We start from the raw sequence: 21,886 nt of genomic DNA, 5'->3' as shown, positions 1-21,886 counted from the left end.
GGGCCTCTCGCCTGCCTCATTAATAAAGTGGATAAAATCTAAACACTGGAAAATGTGAGCGTCGCCAGGGGCCGGCTGGGGCGGCTGCAGGGGGTGCCGCTACGCCCATGGGGGCCGCGAGGTTGGGGGGCTAGCCCTTGTGGGGGCAGCAGCACTCCTTTGCCCTGCCAGAGCCTTCATGGATGTTGGGTGGGTGGTGGTGGGCAGTGCCTTGGGTGGACTAGCTTGGGTCAGGCCCAGCCAGGCCAGGAGATCCGCCCACTATTTACACAGGAGCTTAAAGCCCAGGCCAGGGCAGCAGGGAGTCATATCCCTGGAGGGGAGGAGGCCGAGGCCCAGTGACCAGGGGGCCCTCCTACTAGTAGATCCTGCTTCAGGATGTGGTGAGGGACACACCTGTGGACACACAGCTACAGCCTCACCTCCTGCCCTGAGAAGTAGGGACACAGTCTCACACCTGAAGACACACTATCATTTCCCCGAACACCCTGAGACCAGCCACCATCTTGGCGTGTCCCCAGCCAGCCACATTCCTCAGAGCCTTGGAGTCAGCCATCATCATACCCCTGAACTCACTAAGGCATTTGCACCCCCAGCACCAGAGACATCCCCATAGTAACTGACTCTAACACCCTGAAATACAGCCCCTGAGAGCCTTCACGGATACAGCCCCCCAGCCATATCCATATCACTCAGAGATACCCCCTAACAGTCCAAGTCACACTCCACACCCGAAACACAAGGAGTTGCAATGCCCTGGACTCCCCGAGATCTTGCTGGTCACCCCCTACCCTAGAAATAGGAACATCCAGACACACACACGCTCACAGCTCTACAATCACATACCCACACTCTATGTAGACACTGCCATTTATACGCACAAACACCTCAATACAGTCACACGTCATCAACACAGATACACAGTCCTACTCTCAACACTGAGACACACCCTTTCAGGAGAAGGCTCCTAGTGGTACGGACACATGAAACACCTCCAGGTGCCCAGGAATGCACGGAGTAACCCCGACAACTGCTACCCCTGCCCCACCAGAGAATATAGCCACGCACCCCCAGCTCAGGGCACTCCCACTTCCCCCACCCTGGAGGCCAATTGCCCACCCAGCGGAAATGGGGAGTGGACTGGGCTCACATTTCCCCCCTCGGCTCACTCCCCGCAACATTCCTGCAGGGACCTCCAGCCTAGCTGGCTCCCCTCCCTTCAATCCTGGCTCTTCCCTCCTGGTCTGGCCAGGGTCCCGCCCCACCCCCTTCCCAGATCCCCCTTAAATCCTTGAGGGTGAAGAGGGTTGTCAAAACAAGCAGGCCGGGTTTCTGTCCAGTGCACAGCATGGCCTGCCGTGGACACTGCAGACCCTGCACGTCCAGTCAGGTGGTGTGTGGTGGCATCGTGGCTGCTCCCCGAGCTTCAGGCATGGGCTGCTCCAGCCCCCAGCACTTGCCCCAGCCCCCAGCGGGCCTGAGGCCGGTTGAGCCCCCTCCCCGCCAGCTTTCTTTTTCCAAGCCAGGCTTCCACACCTCCTGGCCCTGGGGCTTCCCACCACCCTGGGCTGTAGCCAGCAGCCTTGTGCCCACTGTTCACATCAGGCTGGGGTGGCAGGAGGCACTGTTCAAAAGGGAGCAAGACTAGAACCCTCAGTAGGCCAAAAAGCTCAGGCCTTGCCTGGAAGCCTGGTGGCCCACAGCCAGAAGCCCCATCAGGCGGAACGGGTGGGAGGGGGCGGGCAGCCAGGGCCAGCTCCTAATTCAATTTGGAGCCCGGGGAGGATGGATTTCAGCTGCTACATTTTTTCCCAGCCTGGGCCCATCCCACACTCTCAATCCAAGGCCACCAGACAGGTCCAACAGCAGAGTCTTTATGTTCGACAGCAAATTCAGATACAAAAGCCCACTGCCATCATCCCTCATGCCCTGTCTGTCCCGGGCTGGGCTGAGGGAGACATAGGAGTGGGGTGGGAAGTGGGGGGTTCACAGCAGACTTGTGTTTCAAATGCAGAGGTAGGGAGCTCCTCTGGAGGAATGGCGGGAGGGGGGATTATTGCATTTGCAGGGGGGGACGCTCCCCCTTTTGAATTCCTTATGTCAGGAAACCAGGAGGTCAGGACCCCCAAACAGAACCCGAGGCCGCAGGGAGACAGAGGGACCAGTTTGGCCGCTGATGTGGGAAGTGTTGCGGGCGGGGTCTGGCTGCCCAATCTGGCTGGTCCTTCCCAGAGCCTGATCTGGCTGAGGTAGGTGGGGAACAGGGTGGGAGTAGGGGGGCAACTGGGGACCCCAGCCAGGCTGGGAATCAGGGAGGAGTGGTACCGACTGGAGTGGGGCAGGGGCTCAGCCCCACCTCCACGCCACATCCTGGGACTGCTGGGCCAGGGCCAGGCTGAGCAGGGTGCCGGAGCCTGGGCGGTGGTGCCCCCATCCCTGGGGCTCCCACAGGCCTGGCTCAGGTCATCGCAAGGTCCAGTGGGAGTCCTAGTATCGGCCGACCTTGGCGTCCCCAATGGCACCCCAGACGTCAAAGACGAACTCATCAGGAAAGGCAAAGTCACCAAGCCGCTCATCCAGGGCCTCGGCCAGCTCGTCTGGATTCCTCTTGTCCTTCCCAAGCTCTACCATGGTGGCCGCTGGGGGTGGGGGAGCAGAATGGAGGTGGTCAGGGCAGACCCAGTCCACAGGACCTGGAAGCCTCCTCCCCCAGACTCCCACCCCTCCCAGATTCAAACGTCAAGCACTCACCCAGCTCTGTGTCCCTGATGCCCATGTAACTCTCCAGCAGGTCATCTACTTTCTCAATTGCCTTCTCCTCAAAGGCCGAGGGCTGGAGGTGGGGTGGGAGGAGGGACAGGGGCATCATAATAATGTAAACATTAACTCTAATTGTATTTACTAAGTGCCAGGTCTCTTTTTGCCACTTTGTCTATATTAACCCTCAGTTCATTCTCAGGACAACCCCGACATTATCAGTATTAATTCCCCCCCCCCCCCCCCATTTTACAGACAAGGAAACTAATAAGGCCAACAAGAAGGGTCCTAGAGCTGGGAGGAGGCAGAGGTGGGTTTGAATCCAGTGCCTGGAGCCCCTCAGCTAACAGGTGATACTGCACCCTGTGAGTGTGCAGGGAAGGGGGCCCGGGGCCCAGCTGGAACACTCACCAGATCCTCTACAGTGGCAGGGCCCCGGGATCGGAGCCGGAGAGTCCCTCTGCCAGTGCCCAGCTGGGGGCCGGAGCCAGGACGGCCACCCCCTGAACGCATGCTGATCATGTCTGTGGGCGGCAGGGGAGGTGTGAGAGTGGGGGAAGCCCAATTCCAGCATGTTTTGGACAGGAACCAAGACATCCTGGTCTTAGACACTCCCCTCTACCTTCTCCAAGCTCCTGCAGGCTCCAGGGGCAGTTGGGGGCTGAGGTGATCCCAGGAGGGCAGGATTCCTGACAGACTTGGCATGGGTGGGAGAGGGGCAGCCAGGGGCTGGGAATGGAAAAGGCTAAAAGGGACATTAAAGGGGACCATCTCTCCCAGGGCCCAAGGGACAGGAAGGGGATGGGGCCTTGATCTCTAGCTGCTCTCCCCAGGGTCATTCGGGGGAGGGAGGGAGGGGCATAATAGCTGCTGGGCCATGGACCAGCCCTAGCTGCTTGGGGAAGTGTTTCAGAGTCCCCCACCCCCACCTTAGGGGCCTGGAGCCCATTCCTGAGAGTTAGTGAAGCCAAACTGGAAAGTGTGGGGGGGCTGGCACAGGGCAGCCAAGCCTGGCTTATAGGGGCTGGGGGGGTTGGGGGAGCTGGCCAGGGTTGGGGGCGCTTGGCTGGGCTAATGGCTCCTGGAAGCTGGACGCGGGGGCAACTTCCTCCTCGTCCCCACCCTCCGTCCAGCCTGGGAGGAGGGCCAGCACCCCCCTCCCCAAGGCAAGGCGGAGCTGTCCCTCTTTCCAATTAGGCCTGCTGGGCTTGGGCGCTACCTTCTGGTGGCTCGTGGCACTGCAGCCCGGACCCAGGTATATTGGGTGGTCCAAGCAGCAGCTCCTCACCAAAAGCTTTGCGGGGCTCCGTGAGCTTCAGTGTGAAGGTGCGTCCTCGGGGCAGCTCCTTGAGCAGCCGGGCCACCTCGTAGTGCCGACAGCCCAGCAGGCTCTGCCCATTGATGGCCTCGATCATGTCGCCCACGTTAATGAGCTGGATGTGGTCAATGACGCTGCCCTCCTTGATGCGCTGAGGAGAGAGGAGCTGTCAGCCCTGTGGCTCCACCCCCAGACCTATGGCCACCCTCCTCCTCCAGCCCCCCCCCCCCCCCCACACACACACAACCCTCAGGCACCTTGATGAAGGCGTAGCCCGCCCCGTTGTCTGTGATAGTGAGGCCCAGCGCCTCCTCCGACTTGAACACCTCCACCTCCTTACGCTGCCCCTTGACATGGGCAAAGATGAAGTCCTCCAGCCCAATCTGGCCCCCCAGGAGCTTGTCCATGTCCACTTTGTGGGTGTTGAGGGTGCAGAACATCACCTGCAGAGGTAGGAGACACTTAGCTCTCACCTCCCTCCCTCGTCCTTTGAGGAAGAAGGAAAGAGATTCTGGAAAGGCCTGGGGGTCCCCACCCCAGTGCCTGACCACTCCAGGAGCCAGGGCAGGGCTCCCACTGGGATGTCAGCTCAGCTAGGGCTGAAATTTCTGTCCTAGCAAAAATCTCCCTGCCGGTTCCAGGGCACTGAGCCTGGCCCACGGTGGGTGCATAGTACATGCTTGTGGAATGCGTGAAGGGCACAGACACCCACCCAGCTACTGAGACCCCTGTGGCTACTTCGTGCTCAATCCCTCCTGTCCTCTCTTTCCTTGTGCCCAAGTCCTTGGGGTCAGGCCTCTCTATGCATCTGGAGAAGTGAATCTTGCACCGGACCTCCAGCTCCCACAATCCACTGGGGTGCAAGCCTCTCAATGCATGATGGGAATGCAGCATCCAGTCCTGGACATCAGTTCCCATACTCCACTCGGGCGTAGGTGTCCCACTACCTGATGAAAACTCAGCATCCAGCCCTGGCCTCCAGTTCCCCATAATTCCGTGTGGCATAGGCCTCCGCATCTGCAGCTTTGGCACTGAGCCACAGTTCAGGACCAGAATGCACGTCCAGGCCTCCAGCCCACCATCAGAACCCCGGGACTCCCTGATGTGTACCTCGGCAGCTGGCAGCCGGAAGGCCTCCGCGATCTTGCCATATAGCTCCTTGACATTGGTAAAGCCCTCGATGCGACCAGTGGGACTGCCGTGGGCCAGCTGGGTGTGGAACACAAGACGGGGCCGCAGGGCCGGGGGAGGGGGAGGCAAGCCCATTTGGGGCCCCCCTACCCCACCTCCACCCAGGGGCCCCGGGTCCTCCACACCCAGCCCACCACGGCCCGGCTCAGCTTCTTCATTTTCCACCAGAGGTGGCGCCTTTTTCCGCCGCCCCAGTCCCAGTGGCATGAGCAGCGGGAAGAGGGAGCACGCCCAGGAGATCTGCAGGGTGAGAAAGTGGGCTTGGGGCCTGCGCAGTGGCCCCAGGATATGTTCCCCAACATTAGCACCTACAGGCCCAATGACAGCGAACAGTTCAAATCCCTAGCCCCAGCACTTTCATACTCATATATAATAATAGCAACTAATATCTGTACAACCCCATGCTAACTGCTCCATGACCTTACTTAATTGTTACACTGGATCGTGATGTAGGGATCATATTATGTTACTAGAGGCCTGGTGCACGAAATTTGGGTGGGGGCGGGGGGAGGTTCCCCTCAGCCCGGCCTGCACCCTCTTGCAATCTGGGACCTCTCGGCCAGTCGGACATCACTCTCGCAACCCGGGACCACTGGCTCCTAACTGCTCGCCTGCCTGGTCACCCTTAACAACTCTGTCTGCCTACCTGATCTCCCCTAACCACTCGCCTGCCTGCCTGATCACCCCTAACCACTTGCCTGGCTGCCTGATCGCCCCTAACTGCTCACCTGCCTACCTGATCGCCCCTAACTGCTTGCCTGCCTGATCGCTCCTAACTGCCTCTGCCCCTGCCGCTGCGGCTTCGTCTGGAAGGACGTCCGGAAGGTCGTTTGGCTGTCTGGTGTAATTAGCATATTATACTTTTATTATTATAGATTAGTGGTTCTCAACCTTGGCTGCACATTAGAATCACCTGGGAATCTTTTTAAAATCCTGATTTCTGGGCCCCATCCTCTGGAACTTCTGTTTCTTTGTTACGGGGTGGCGTCACAACATTAGTAACAAAGAAACAGAATTTCTGGAGGATAAGGCCCAGAAATCAGGATTTTAAAAAGATTCCCAGGTGATTCTATTGTGCAGCCAAGGTTGAGAACCACTGTTATAGATGATTACACCGATTTAACGGATGAGAAAATGGAGGCCCAGAGTGGTTAAATTCCTCTTTTCTACTAGAGGCCCAGTGCACGAAATTCATGCATGGGAGGGAGGGGGAAGGAGTCCCTTAGCCTGGCCTGCACCCTTTCAAAACCTGGGACCCCTCAGGGGATGTCCAACTGTCAATTTAGGATCCCGCGGATGTGGCCTAAACCGGCAGTCGGACATCCCTCTCACAATCTGGGACTGCTGGACCCTAACCACTCTGCCTGCCTGCCTGATCACCCCTAACCACTCTGCCTGCCTGCCTGATCACCCCTAACTGCCTCTGCCTGCCTCCCTGATCCCCCTAATCGCCTCTGCCTCCCTGATCGCTCCTAACTGCTCGCCTGCCTGCTTGATTGCCCCTAACCGCTCGCTGTGGGGGGTGGCTGGCCAGGGGAGGAGGGGCCGTGGTCGTTCTGGTCTCTGGTCGTTCCACAGTTTCAGTTGCTGGGCTTTTATTATATAGGATCAGTCGCAGTCATTAGTGCTATACAAAAAATGTCTGGCCCTCCCTTCAAAGCACATAGGCAGAGGCACTTACAGACCTTCTGATTGGGCAGACATGTCACTAGTTCTGGACAGTGAGTTGTGAGAGGAAGTAACACGTACATTTCTGAACTGAAGCGTTTAATTACCAGAGTGAGAGCCTCCGGAGACCTCTCTCTCCCTGGCAGGGTGACCAGCCACAACTGAAATGGCGGTGGCTCCATCAGGCCAGGCCCTACGTGACTACAGTGAGTGGAACTTCCCAACAAGCTGCAATGGACACGGAGCAGGAATGAAAATTAAACCTTTGTGGAGTTTGACCACTAAGATTCTTGTTCAGCCACTAAGTTGTTTGTTCCTGAGGCACAACCTGTCAGGACTGATAGAATATTTTTCTTTCTTCTCTCCCCCCACTGTCTCTCTTACTCCGCTCTCCCTCCTGTCAAACAATATTTTTGGGGTATTTGCAATAATCCATACACCATTTCAGATACTTCCTTCAATAAGCAAGGTCCCTGGCTTGGGCCACCATGTGCGGTTACACAGTTATTCACTGGGCAAAAGCACCAGACCCTGTGTGTGCTCGGAGGAAGGGCTGCCTTTTCCTAGTTCACTCCTAGGTGCTGTCCTGGCTAAATGGGGCCATGTTGTGCTGCCCAGAGGCATTCATTCAGAGGAGAGGTGTAGCTAATATAACTTCTAATAATCCCATGAAGACAATCAAACAAGAACAGGTCTATAAACAAGGTCAGGGAGGGCCTCTCTGAGCAGGTGAAGCTGAATCTGAGACTTGACTGATGGGAAGAAGCATCCACACGGGGATGTGAGGCAAGAACGTTCCAGGCAGAGGGAACAGCCAATACAGAGCCCCTGAAGTGCTGGGCGTGTCTGAGTAACAATAAGGAGGCCTGTGTAGGTGGGACAGAGTGAGTAAGGGGAAGGACAGGAGGAGGAGAGGTAAGGAGGTGACAGGCATACATAGCAGGGCCTTGTGGGCTGCAGGAAGGACTTGGGCTTTTGCTCTGAGTGAGGCAGCAGCCATGGCGGGTTCTGAGGAGACTCACAGATTCAGGCTCATAGATCAGCCAGAGACCAGTGGAGATGGAGCAGAGTAACCAATGGGAGGGTATGAAGAGGGAAAGTAAAAGAGGTGACATTAGCTGACTGTGCAGGGCCTCATAGACTGGGAAAGAATTCAGATTTCATTCTTCAGTCACATGTCCAAAGTCACGGAGGCTGGCTGCATCCTCAGGTCTGACTCCCAAGCCCAAGTTAATAACCACAAAGCTGTCCCCTAAGCGGAGCTATTTTCCTGGGCCTCAGATGCTTGGCCTGCAGATGGGGACATTTTATCCCTGGCCAGGTTGTGGTGAGGATGAAATGAAACCAAATTATATTTTTCTGTGTAAAAGACTTCCTTCCCTCCCTTCAGACCGCCTATTCTGGGAGCTGTCCTAGATTCAGTTGAGCCCAGTGGGCTGCACCCATCCTCATGCATCCATTCATTCGTTCGTTCATTCATTCATCTATTCTCCAACCCCTCCTCCAGTATCACCTGGTCCAGCCCCATCATCACTCACCTAGACTAGTGCAGTTGCCTCCTCCAGGTTTTCCAGCTTCTACCCTTGCCCCCCACAGTCTCTTGTCAACACAGTAGCCAGAGTGATCCTGTAAAACATAAGCCATATCATATCTGTCCTCTGCTCTGAACCCTCCCAGGGCACCTAACTCAGAATAAAAGTCAATGTTCTCCCCTCAACCCATGAGCCCCCAAATATCTGCCCCCCCCCCCCCGTTACCTCCCTGCCCTCACCTCCTCCTACTCTCCCCCTCGCTCACTTCCTCCTGTCACAAAGGCCTCGTCCCAACACATTAGGCATAGTCCTGCCTCAGGGCCTTTGCCCTGGCTGTGCTCCCTGGTATCCATATAAATCACTCACATCTTTCAGGTAGAAAATATATTTCATGCATTTAACTTGTTCATTATCTGTGTTCTAAAAGGGCAGGGAATTCTGTCTTATTCATACCTATATTCTCAGTGCAGAGACCAGTGCCTGGCACATAGCAGATGCTCAATAAATATTTGTTGAATGATTTATCCTAATATTCACCAGCCCACCAGATTCTATGCCTGGCTCTGGGGAGACAAAGAGGCACAGGCGTAGTCTCTGCCCTCAAGAGGGTCCTGTCTCCCAGCAAAAACACAGGCCCCCCCTCTATGGTCCCCTATCCGTTGCTTGTCAGCACCTGCCTGGGCACAGGGCAGGCGCTTCATCTATCCATGGAGACAGATATTGTATCTCTACCTTTTTGTGTGTTTTTTCCCCCACTCTCCTCATAATCAATGATGCTGAATACCTTTTAATACATTTATTAACCACTTAGATTTGCCTTTTTTGTTACTTGCCTCCTGCACACCCCCTACTGTGGATGTGCCCGTAACCAAGGTACATGCCCTTGACCGGAATCGTACCTGGGACCCTTCAGTCCGCAGACCAATGCTCTATCCACTGAGCCAAACTGGTTAGGGCAGTCTTTGCCCATTTAAAAATAATTACACAGCCCGGATGGTATGGCTCAGTGGATTGAGCATCGTCCTATGCACCAACAGGTTATTGGTTCAATTCCCGGTCAGGGCACATGCACAGTCAGGGCACATGCACGGGTTGCAGGCTTGATCCCCAGTGGGGGGCATGCAGGAGGCAGCTGATCAATGGTTTTCTCTCATCATTGATATTTCTTTTTTAAAAAAATATATATTTCTTTATTGATTTCAGAGAGGAAGGGAGGAGAGATAGAAACATCAATGATGAGAGAATCATTGGTCGGCTACCTCCTGCATGCCCCCTACTGGGGATTAAGCCTGCAACCCAGGTATGTGTCCTTTGCTGGAATCGAACCTGGGATCCTTCAGTCCGCAGGTCGATGCTCTATCCACTGAGCCAAGCCGGCCAGGGACATCATTGATGTTTCTATCTCTCTTTCCCTCTCCCTTCCTCTCTGAAATCAATAACAATATATTTTTTAAATAAATAAATAAAAAAAAACATATTTTAAAAAGTAAACAAATAAATAAAACTTTCTTCATGAAGCATTAAAATAAATAAATAAATATTATTACACAGCTTGCCTTTTTTTCTTATTGATTTGTGGGAACTCTTTATATATTCTGGATACTAATGCTATATATCCTTAATACTAGTCTTTTTTTTAAAATATATTTTATTGATTCTTTACTGAGAGGGTGGGAGAGGGATAGTTAGAAACATCGATGAGAGAGAAACATTGACCAGCTGCCTCCTGCACGCCCCCTACTGGGGATGAGCCCTCAACCAAGGTACATGCCCTTGACCAGAAGTGAACCTGGGACCCTTCAGTCCGCAGGCCGATGCTCCATCCACTGAGCCAAACCGACCAGGGCTTAATACTAGTCTTTTATTGGTTACTTCATTGATAGTACCCATCATTGGATCTAGCACACAGTAGGCACTAACTGAATATTTGACAAAAAATAAATTCTGAATGGATAAACCAGTGGTCAGCAAACTCATTAGTCAACAGAGCCAAATATCAACAGTACAACACTTGAAATTTCTTTTGAGAGCCAAATTTTTTAAACTTAAACTGTATAGGTAAGTACACTGTTATTAACTTAATTAGGGTCCTCCTAAGCTGGCCTTTGCTAAAAACGTCCCCAATCTGATTGAGGTACGCATGAATCACGCGCCTCCCCCGCGTTGCGCATCCCGCCCGCCTGCGCCATGTCTCCTGTCGCCCGACCAACCGACACCCCCCATTTTTTCTAATGCCACTTCTTCAAAATACACTCGCCCAGGCCGAAAACCGACTTCTGCGCATGGGCCATGAAGTTTCAATCGCACTGTACGTGCGTGCCCGCTGTGGTATTTTGTGGAAGAACCACACTCAAGAGGCCAAAGAACCCCATGTGGCTCGCGAGCCGCGGTTTGCCGACCACTGGGATAAACCATTACTGTCTCAAGTTATTTCATTACACTCAATGATTAAAAACAAAAATACTCATCATCACCTCCTCTGATTCCCTTCCATACACTGGAAGGCAGAATGCTAAGGGCTTGAGTCTGAAATCTGGCCTCCCCACTTCATAGCTGTGTGGCCTGGGGCAAGTGTCTCAAGCTCTCTGAGTTCTAAGGAAACCCTACAAGTGCCAGGAACAGTTCCTGGCACACACTATAAATGCTGGTGAATAGCCTCAACCTCCTTATTCTTTTTGCCCACAGTCACTACCCTGGTTCGGGACGGCTGCGTGTCCTCACCTGTGCGGTGGGTGGCTAATGACTTTGCCTTCCAAGACAGAAGAGGCAGGGTGGCCTGGGTTCAAATCCCACCTTTGCCACTTACCAGCTGTGTAGCCGTAGGCAAGTCACTTCACTCGAAGGGGCCTCAGTTTCATCTGAAAAATGAACGGAATTCCTGTCTCTGAGTGCTTGTGGGGTTCAGAGAGATTATGCATGTAACTTGCTTAGCACTTTCCCTGACATTCAATTTAAGGAAGCTGTTATTATTATTGTCGTTATCATATTGCCTCCTCCCTTGCCTTGCCCAGGAACATTCCAGTCCTCTCTGCCTGCCAGGGCCTACTCTAGGCCACCTCCTCCAGGCAGCCTCCCAAGTTTGCCCCACCATCTTAGAATTGCCCCTGGGGTCCAGACGGCTTAGGCCCATGAACTTAATTACATGTTGCCCTGGCAGAACTCTTGTCTTCCAGTCTTAGGCTGTTATTTAACTCCATGTCTCTATTTTAAAATGTAAACCAGATCGTGTTACCCCCCTGCCTCAAATTTTACAACAGTTTTCTTAATGTGACCCTTGCCTCGCAGAATCGCCACCTTGGCTGCATCCCCCGCCTCAGCCACCCTATGCCAAGCTTGGTCCAGCTGCAGAGCCTTTGCGCTGGCTGTGCCCTCTGCCTGGTCTTTGCAGGGCTGGTTCCCTTTTTGTCATTCAGGCCTCAGCTCTAAAGTCACCTCCTCTGAGAGCCCCCTTTGTCCAGAGTTTCTCTCAAGCCACCCCCTCATATTTTATTCATAGCACTTATCATCCTTTGTAGGTGTCTTCTTTACTTGTTAGCTTGTTTGCTGTCTGATTCCCCTGCTAGAATGACAGCTCCCCAAGATTTTTCTCTTGTTATTATTGAATCCTCTGTGCCAGGAACAGTGCCTGGCACAGAGTAGGTGCTCAATAAATATTTGCAGAATGAATGAATATATTTTGTATCTTCATTCTGCATGCTATCTGAGGCCCCAATCCTCAGAACACGTATGCCGTGGAGGTGGTACCTGCCACCCTCTCCCCTGGTTCTCAGGCTCCCTTCACACCTGAACACAGGGCCAGAGAAGAAGAATTTCAGCCCCAGCACTGAGTGGGTTAGCTGGAATTCCAGCATCCCCATCCTCTCTTCCCTGTGAAAGGCCTGAAACTTAGCAACCCTACAGCCACACAGAATTATAATGGGGCGGAGGGGGGGAGGGGTGTGTGTGTGTTGGGGGAGCAGGAAGCAGGGAAGGGAGCTCACACAAGCTCAGCTGGAGAGGGGGTGCCACGCCCAGGTTCCCCTGTCCAGCAGGGTATTGCTTTGGAGAGGAGGGCGGGAGGCCTCTGATTCAGTCTTGAAAAACCAGCTCCTGGGTGTTTCCGGGGAGAACGCCTACTGCCCTGGCATGGGCCCAGGCTTCCCAGGGGGACCCAGCAGGCATGGGACTCCAGCATCCTGGCCCCCTGCCTTTCTCCCTGGAAGATGTCACTCTATTCTCAGGACCCAGATACTCCGGCCTTGCTTTCCCACTGAGGGAAGAAGAAACATGGGGACAGTTTATTGCTTAAGAGGCTGCTGTCTGCTGAACTCTGGGGGGTGGGTGTGGGGGGGTGGGAAAAGCAAAGACCAGCAGGTGTGGCCAGATAGTATGTATGGTGGGTGTGTGTGTGTGTGTGTGTGGTGGAGGTGGGGGGAGGGGGGCAGCAGCAGGTGGAGGAGCTGCTCAGGGACATCTGAGCCATGAAGCCACTGGACATGCAGCCATGTAGTCTGGCCTCTGAGGTATGGGTTCGAGTCCCAGATCTGCCGCTTACTAGCTGTGCGACCTTGGGCAAGTCACTCCACCTCTGGGTCTGCCACTTCACTCCTAAGAGAAGTAACAGTACCTCTCATGAGGTGTTTAAATTCAGTGGTCTGCATGGTAGATACCTGACACGTAAGTGTTCACTTAATGCTGGTCGGGTGGTTTTTTTCATTATTATGATCGGGACCCGGTCCTTCCCAAGCCCCGCCTGGGCCCTGGAGGATTGGGACGCGGCCAGCTCCGGGGAGGTGCCTGGGTAGGGCTCGGAAACACCGACCCCCCGTCTGTTCCCGTCGGGACGGGGCTGTCCAGAGGGGCGCAGCGGCAGGGTGCGGCTGGCGACCCATTCCAGCGGCGGGAAGCGCAGGCCCCCTGCCCCGAATGGGGAGGGAGGCGCCCGGCTGGGAAGGGGCCTCAGGCATCCCCCTGCCAGTCCAGCGGACTCCGGCCGCCGCGTCCATCGGGCCGGCCCCACCCCGTACGATCGGCCGATCCCCGCGAGTTCACGACAAGGTCCCCGGAGCCGCAGCGCCGTGACCCGCCTGCGGGGACCACTCACCTGCGCCGCCGCCTCCCTGCGCGCGCCCGGCTCTGCCCTCCACAAACTCCGGCTGGGGCCTCTCCCGCAGCCTCGGACGGGGGGGCGGGGCCGGAGACCGCGCCCGACCAATCAAGAGTGGCCTCCTGGAGCTCTTGGCCAATCCACGCCGCGCTTCAACGAGTCGGGTGGAGCCGACGGAAACATTCCAGAGGGAGCCCGCCTCGTCCGGCTCTTCCCAACTCCCCTGCCCTGCAGCGCAGTGGACCTTCCCGCCCCTCCTAAGCCGCGGCGGGCTATACCACCGCAGGGCGGCGGAGGGGGGAGCTGAGGCTGGACCCCGGCGAATCGAGGGGAAGGAAGGAGAAGAGTTACCAATGGGAAGCTGGGGCCCTGGGCCACGTGCTGTGGGTTGAGTGTCTCGGGGGGGACGGGGTGTAACCAGCGGGGGACTAGCCGTGGGAGCCCAGTGACCGAGGCTGAGTTTGGGGGAGAGAATGCAAACTCTCAACGTCCCGAAAAGCGTACCTTTAGAAGGCCTGGGAAAGGCCGAGGGCAGCCCCCAATCCAGTTCTCCGCCTGGCCTGGCCTGCCCCTGCCCCAGCCCGAACCTCCTCTGAGCAGATAAAAAGATGCATTCATTCCAGGGTGGCGGGCGGGGACTGAAATGAATAGGGAGGGTCCTGAGTGTCCCTGCTTCCTGGGGTGTACAAAGGACAAGGGCATTCATTCATTCATTCATTCACTCATTAAATATTTAATGTACCCCTGGTCGGTGCCAGGCTCTGTCCTATCTCTACAGACACACCGACTAGTAAGCTGAACGTGCTCCAGGGAGAGGGAAACAGTGCGTGCAAAGGCCTGGAGGCTGGACAGAGAGATAAAGTCCTTTAGGATCGGAGCTAGCACAGCAATGTGAAAGGATGCAATGGAATGGAAGACAAGGGCAAGATGTCCTGTTCGCTTCTTGGTTAGACCAGCAAACATTTAGAGAGCACATACAAGGTGCTAGATTACCAAGGGAACCCAGGCAGCCCAAGCCTCTGCCCTCAAGGAGCTGACCTTTCAATGATTCAGTCTCCTCCATCTGACAGTGAACAACCCGCCACCCCACCCCATACAGAGCATGCATGTGTGTGTGTGAGAGGACCAGGTAATCTCACCATCTCCAGGTTTGGCTTGTAACCGGGATTGCTCAGGCGGGAGCAGATCCGAGAAACAAAGACACAAACGCATCTCGCAAAAGCCAGGACGCTCAGTTCTCAGGACAGGTAAGAGATTTCCTTGTTCTACTTCAAAGCGGGCCACTTGGGCAGCTGGGGCTAGACCAAGAGCTCGCTGTGTGTTCTGGAAACTGTAGTTGTAGGAGGTCTCTAACTGCTACGACCCTGCTCAAGCCTGATTAAATGACTGGGTCTTTGCAGTCCCCAGTGTGAGCCACTGTGCATCACAGCCACACCAGGACCCAGCAGAGGGACAAAGTGAAAAGAGAGAGTGGGCCCTGGGCTTAGCTGCTGAGGGCTGCCGCGTGGGGCCCCACCCAGCTGGCAAACACCAAGCTCTCCATGGCAACAGGTTCAGCTATTGTCCTCCTCTTCCTGTTCTGCTGACCTCTGCCACTCCCACTGAGCAATGGGTTGCCTTAGGTGGCCCAGTACCTTCTGGGGGGACTGTGCCCACTGCCCTGGTTGCACCCGGCATCCGAGATTCTCCCTAGGGCAGGATGTAGGGCCAAAGGGACAGTAGTGTCCCTAGCCAGAATCCACCTGAATCCATCTGCTGACTGATGAGGAAGTGCCCAGGGAGAGGTAAGGGAATTGCCAAAGGGCATAGAACAGTGCCTGGCACCTCTTACCCTCTTTTTGAGTCCCAGAGGCATGAAAACTGAGGCTGGGAGACCCAGCTGGTGAGGAGCGGAGATTTGAGGGTTGCTTCATCCCCTTTGGGAAAAATAAAAATCTGGACCAACTATTACATGCAGACGGAAAGGTTGAATTAGAAAATCACCATTTTTCAGCCAATAGATGAATAAATGATTCATGCCAGGCTCATCATTGAGGAAGTGGACATTCCGCTTCAAAGGACCAGCCTGCAGATTTCTTGTTAAATATATTTCTTTATTGATTTCAGAGAGGAAGGGAAAAGGAGAGAGAGATAGAAACATCAGTGATGAGAGAGAATCATTGATTGACCGTCTCCCGCACACCCCTTACTGGGGAACGAGCCCGCAACCCAGGCATGTGCCCCCGGCTGGAATCGTACCTGGGACCCCTCAGTCCACAGGCTGACGCTCTATCCACTGAGCCAAGCCTGCTAGGGCTGCAGATTGCTTGTTAATTGTAATGGGGAAAAGGTACCAATGGGGAACCTGGAAGGCACCACCTTAACCAAGTGATCAAAGTTAACATCACCAGTGATGGGACTGGCCATGTTCACATGCCCCCTGCTGTGATGTCCTGAGCAGGACACAACATCACCTACAAAATACTTTGTCCTGCCTAAAGTGTTTAACCTGAATCTAATCTTGAGGAGACAATCAGACACACCCTAGTTGAGGTGTGTCTGAAAGGAAGGAAGGATGGGTGGAAGGAAGGGGGAAGGAAAGGAAAGGGAAGGGAAAGAAAAGAAAAGGAAAGGTGAAGAAAATTGACCTGGACTCTTCAAACAGATCTATGTCATCAAAGGCATAATCAGTCCCTAATCAAATGAATGAATAAAAGCCTGGGGACACTTCTAGACTGAAGGAGGCGAAAGAGAGGTGACTACCAAAATCATAGACCCTTGATTGGATCCTCCATAAAAATTTTCAAAAAAAGATAAAACAGCTATGAAGGATATTCTTGGGACAATTGGAGGTATTTGAATGTTGAGTAGATGTTAGGTAATATCCATGTTGAATTTTCTGAGATTAAGCATTGTACTATGGTTACATAAGAGACTGGTCTTCTTTCTAGGTGATACGTGCTGAATTATTTAGTGGCCAATTTGTGATGGCTGCAACTTGTCAAATGGTTCAGAAAAAATATGTATATGGTATTTTTTTTTATATTTTATTGATTTTTTACAGAGAGGAAGGGAGAGAGATAGTTAGAAACATCGATGAGAGAGAAACATCGATCAGCTGCCTCCTGCACATCCCCCACCGGGGAAGTGCCTGCAACCCAGGTACATGCCCTTGACCGGAATCGAACCTGGGACCTTTCAGTCCACAGGCCGACGCTCTATCCGCTGAGCCAAACCGGCTTTGGCAGTATATGGTATTTTATATACAGTATAATATGGTATACATTAGTATTTTTTTAAAATTCTTTATTAGTTAAGGTATTACAAATGTGTCCTCACCCCCCCCATTAAACCCCCATACTCCCTCCCCCACATTAGTATTTTTAAATATTTTTTCATTGATTTCAGAGAGAGGAAGGGAGAGGGAGAGATAGAAACATCAATGATGGAGAGAATCATTGATCAGCTACCTCCTGTACACCCCCTACTGGGGATTGAGCCCGAAACCTGGGCATGTGCGCTGACTGGAAATTAATCGGTGACCTCTTGGTGCATGAGACAGTGCTCAACCAACTGAGCCACACTGGCTGGGCACGCATCCTTCATATCTTACTCATTTGTCCCCCACGGTTGGTCACCAGGCAACCTCCAGCTCCCCACACCACAGGGATAGCCATGGACATACCCCTTTAGGGACCTGGTAAACATCTGCCTAGGAGAGAGGCCTGGATGCAGCGATGCTGGGTCACCGGGCACACTCAATTGCTGTGGCCCCTCAGACTACCTGCCCCCCTCATACCCACTGGCAGTATGGGAAGGTCCCATGTCCTCACATTTCCACCAGCGGTTGGCATTATTCAGCCCACTAAATTTTGCCACTCTGACTCACTGTAAAATGCTGTCACCATTGCTTTATTTTATATTGCTGTAATTTCTAACCATTTTGAGCATGTCCTCATTTGCATGTTAGCCTTCAGGTTCTCCTTGTATGTAAATTACCTGTTCATAGCTTTTGCCCTGTTCGCTCTTGACCTTGCTATCTTTTCTTGTTCGTTTGCATGAGTTCCTCACACAGTTTAAATCTGCATTGTCCAGTCTGAGCTGTCTAACATGAGGACTTGAAATGTGGCTGGTATAAACTGAGATGTGCTGTTAGTGTGAAATACACACCGGATTTCTATGACTTAGTGGAAAGAAAAGAGGATGTAAAATATCATATCTCATTAACTGCTTTTTTAATACTGACTACATATCATAATACTATGGATGTATTGGGCTAAACTAAATGTATTACTCAAGTTAATTTCACTGTTGATTTTATTTTTTACTATTTTAATGTAGATATTAAGAAATTTATAATTGCCCTACCTGGTTTGGCTCAGTGGATAGAGCATCAGCCTGCAGACTGAAGGGTCCAAGGTTCCATTTCTGTCAAGGGCACATGCTTGGGTTGTGGGCTTGATCCCCAGTAGGGAGCGTGCAGGAAGCAGCCAATCAATGATTCCCTCTCCCTTCCTCTCTAAAATCAATAAAAAATAATTTAAAAATAAAAATTTATAATTACATATGTGCTTGCATAGTTCTACAGAATAGAAGTGGGATAGAGAGCCCTTGTCAGTTTCAACAATTACAGATAATGTTTAGATAGAGGCAGGCACTGTTCTAAGAATTTTATATTTATTAAACCATTTAACTCTGAATGGCCTTGTGAGCTAGCTACACTGTTCAGCTTTGCAAATATATCCTCCCATTCCGTCATGTGATGATTTGCTTATATTCTTGATATTCTTCATTAGAGGGAAATTCTTAATTTCAATGTAATAGAACTTATCCATTTTGTGGTTTGTGCCTGTAAAATTTAATCAAGGAGGCCCTTTCTATTGTTAAATCACAAAGGTATTCTTTTTTAAAAAATATATTTTTATTGATTTCAGAGAGGAAGGGAGAGGGAGAGAGAGAGAAACATCAATGATGAGAAAGAATCATTGATCAGCTGCCTCCTGCACACCCCACACTGGGGATAGAGCCCTCAACCCAGGCATGTACCCTGACTGGGAATCGAACTGTGACCTCCTGGTTCATGGGTTGATGCTCAACCACTGAGCCACGCCAGCCGGGCACAAAGGTATTCTACTTCATTTTCTTCTATTCATTCTCTGGTTTTACTTTTCCTGTGTCTTTATTCCATTTCTAATCCCCCTTGGGTTGCGGGGTAGGATACAGTCATATTTCTCCATAACCTGCACTGCTTACCAGCTATGTGACCCTGGGAGAGTCTCTTCCCCCATGTGCCTTAATCTCCTCATCTGTAAAATGAGGGTCATCATCATAGTACATGGGTATAATAATTCTAAAGTTGTTACAATTAATATTAGGATGAAATGAACTACTCTGTGTCAAATGCCTACAGTGGCTCTTGGCAGGTAGTAAGTGCTCAGCCCACTGCAATTATTAAACTGCATTGAGGGTACAGAAATGAATAAACCGTATGGCATAATAGAAACATGATAGAAGTAGAAACCATTATTAAGCTCTTACTGTGTGCCAGGCCCCATGCCGACTGCTTTTTAGGCGTAATTCCACTGGATACTATCCCCATTCCACAGAGGAGAAGACTGAGGCTCAGAGAGGGGGAGCCACTGGCTCAGAGTTGCACGGAGACTCATGGTGTGGCCCCTCAGCTCCAGCCCCAGCACATGGGACATCCCACTGGGGGTGTGAGTTTCATCTGCCTCATTTGAGCCTGGCTCTGAGATAGGGGGACAGAGCAGACTGAGGAATGATGGTGCTAAAGCACATTGCCCTGGCCGACTGGTCTCAGAGTTTGATTGCCTGGCTATTAGTGGCCGGTAGGTTGGACTCCCCTTATAGCCTGACAGGACTGGACTGAGCGGGACAGGCCCGGAGGGGAAGAAGAGGTGGTCCTGACTAGGCTAGGTCTTGTGGCCTTAGGTCTCAGCCCCAGCTTGGGTACCTACCTACCTTTGGCTACAGGATTTTAGAATGTCGAGATAAAATCTACCAGCAGTGCCTTTTTATGAATGGGCAGATCTCTTTTCAAAATACATCTCCAATCATTTCCTATCACCTTGTCCCCACCTGGTCCAGCCTCATTGTCTCCAGCAGTTGACTTTCTCTCTGCCTTCCTAGCTCTTTCCTAGCTGTACCCCCAAGTCTGTTTCCTCCACGGCAGCCAGAGGGCACCTGTGAGTCAGATTTCCCCCCTCCCTGCTCTGCTAATCACCCCCCACCTCCCCACCCCCCCCCCCAATGAGGCCATGTGCCCTCAAAACACTCTTCAGTGAAGTATTTCATCTGGAGTCAGGCCTGGCCATGTTGATGTCTTGCATAATCATCCCAAAGAAAGTTGGGCCCCTAATGAGACAAACAACCCAAGTCCCAGTGCCAACTTCCCGGCAAAAGGAACTCACACCACGTGCCTCCTGACTCAAACTCTTTCAACTGGCTTCTCTGCCTGGGGCACCCAGGCCTGTCTCAGCAGGGCCCAGACATCTTGCCTGTCTGTCTTAAACCTGGGCATGCCCCACCCTGCTCTCTCCTGCTTTCTCACTTCAGACCACACCAGGCCCTAAGGCCTCCCACTCCCAGGCTTACTGGGATCCACATCCCCCGTGTGCCTCGGGGCCTCCTCCACGGGACTTCAGCCCAGTGGCCCACTCCTGAGCCCCAACAAGCTCCTGTCCCCTGGCCTGTGTGCCCAGGGCCTGTCAGACCTCTGCCCTCCAAGCTCTCTGGGCATAGGAAGTGCCTTGCTCAGTGTAAATGGGCTGAATGATGCTCCTTCCCCAAATGATACGTTCCTGTCCCCAAACCTTATTTAGAATGAGGGTCTTTTTTTTTTTTTTAATTGAGCCTGCCCAGTGTGGCTCAGTGGTTGAGCATCAAACCAGGAGGTTGCGTACATTTTAAATATATTTTTTTATTGGTTTCAGAGAGGAAGGGAGAGGGAGAGAGAATCATCAATGATGAGAATCATTGATCAGCTGCTCCTGCATTCCCCACTCTAGGGATAGAGCCCACAACCCAGGCATGTGCCCTGACCTGGAATTGAACAGTGACCTCCTGGTTCATAGGTCCACGCTCAACCACTGAGCCACACTGGCAGGGCTAGAATAAGGGTCTTTGCAGACATAATTAAGGATCTTGAGATGAGTTTATTCTGGAGTAGGGTGGGCCCTGATTCCAGTGACACCTGTCCCCGTAAGACACAGAAAACACAGAGACAAGCAGAGGGGAGGGCCATGTGAAGACCAAGGCACGGATTAGCGCCACGCAGCTACAAGCCAAGGAGCGCCGATGATGGCTATCAGCCACCAAGAGCTGGGAGAGGCCTGACACTGAGTCTCCCTCCCAGGATCCAGAAGGCACTCAGCCTGGCCACACCTTGGGTTTGGACTTCTGGCCTCCAGAACTGTGAGAGAATAAACTCCTCTTGGTGTCAGTCCCCCAGCTTGCGGTGCTTTGCGTGGCAGCCCAGGACACTAAACCCTCTGTGTTTCCCGGAACGCTGTGAGCTTCACAAGGTCTGTATTTCCCAGAAGACTGTGAGCTTCACAAGACTGCTGTGCTTGTTGCTCCCTGGCTCCCCTGGCCCTTAGGAAGGAGCTGCGCCCAAGGACGGACATATGAGTCATGAAGTAGGAGCAGGGCCCAGGAAAGAGGGTCTTTTCCTGGAGCCAAAGAGAACATCCACTCCTCTCAGATGGGCAGGGGCTGAAGGAGCTGGAGGAGGGGGCCCTTCCTGGGGAACCACAGCAGACCCCCGGCCGGGGCTGTCTTTCCTCTGTACACTCCCTGATGTGAACACATGTTGCAGGCCCTCTGGTCTGAGTCACTTTGTCACTCGGTGACTCATTCAACAAACCCCAGAGGGTTACTTCTGGGCCAGGTGTCACTCTGGGCACTAGGGATGCAAAGACGGTGGTGACCTCAAGGAAATATGGTGCTCTGGGAGGGGACCTTCTTGAGTGTTCCCCAGATTGTCTCTCGTCCCCTCATGACAAAGAGGGAAGATGTCTGCCCGAATAGTCACAGAGTTCCAGTCTCCCTTCCCCATCTCATCTTGGACAAGCGTGGAATCAGCAGACGATGAAAGTGTTGTCAAGTCTGTGGGAGGGAACAGGAGTACCTGTACTTTAAGGACTAGGTTTTCATAGATGCTTATTGTTTGTGTTGTGCTATTTTAAGATGAAAGGTTGGTACATTGAAATTTCAAGAGACTGATGATGACATATCTCAGGGACTTGAAGTTCTCTTCCAAATTAAATGACACTCCACCTCCTCACTCCCAGCAAAGGAAAATTAAGAGAAAACAAAAATCAAAAACTTTGCAAG

The 21,886-nt window shown here is 52.7% G+C and overlaps 1 protein-coding gene across 5 annotated transcripts; it reads right to left on the bottom strand.

Annotated features, from left to right (window-relative positions):
* Window positions 1-1,853: 1,853 nt before the first annotated feature.
* Window positions 1,854-13,655, bottom strand: GIPC1 (GIPC PDZ domain containing family member 1). 5 transcript variants are annotated; one of them, XM_036302776.1, is made up of 9 exons: window positions 13,550-13,655; window positions 11,273-11,324; window positions 8,473-8,560; window positions 5,186-5,534; window positions 4,333-4,518; window positions 4,046-4,226; window positions 3,169-3,281; window positions 2,752-2,833; window positions 1,854-2,639 (listed from the first exon to the last, which is right to left on the bottom strand). In XM_036302776.1, the coding sequence occupies exons 4-9, from the start codon at window positions 5,471-5,473 to the stop codon at window positions 2,488-2,490; spliced, it is 1,002 nt and encodes a 333-aa protein (XP_036158669.1). In that variant the 5' UTR covers window positions 5,474-5,534; window positions 8,473-8,560; window positions 11,273-11,324; window positions 13,550-13,655; the 3' UTR covers window positions 1,854-2,487. The 5 variants fall into 5 exon arrangements, with proteins under 5 accessions (XP_036158669.1, XP_036158667.1, XP_036158670.1 ...); XM_036302774.1 differs by having other exon boundaries at window positions 5,186-5,506; XM_036302777.1 differs by lacking the exon at window positions 11,273-11,324 and having other exon boundaries at window positions 5,186-5,506; window positions 13,550-13,580.
* Between the last annotated feature and the right edge of the window lie 8,231 nt (window positions 13,656-21,886).

Source organism: Myotis myotis, unplaced genomic scaffold (genome assembly GCF_014108235.1).
Source record: "Myotis myotis isolate mMyoMyo1 unplaced genomic scaffold, mMyoMyo1.p scaffold_m19_p_33, whole genome shotgun sequence".
NCBI lineage: Eukaryota > Metazoa > Chordata > Mammalia > Chiroptera > Vespertilionidae > Myotis > Myotis myotis.
The sequence above is the reverse complement of the archived record's forward strand: the minus strand, read 5'-3'. Positions and strand labels throughout refer to the sequence as shown.

What these genes read in the sequence shown, in the direction of transcription:
- GIPC1 (XM_036302776.1), bottom strand. Translation starts at nt 5,473, where the DNA reads ATGCCACTGGGACTGGGGCGGCGGAAAAAGGCGCCACCTCTGGTGGAA. An exon ending in GGAGCCCCGCAAAGCTTTTG is followed by an intron (nt 3,282 to 4,045) that starts GTGAGGAGCTGC and finishes TGCCGCCCACAG; the next exon opens with ACATGATCAGCATGCGTTCA. An exon ending in CATCAGGGACACAGAGCTGG is followed by an intron (nt 2,640 to 2,751) that starts GTGAGTGCTTGA and finishes CCCCACCCCCAG; the next exon opens with CGGCCACCATGGTAGAGCTT.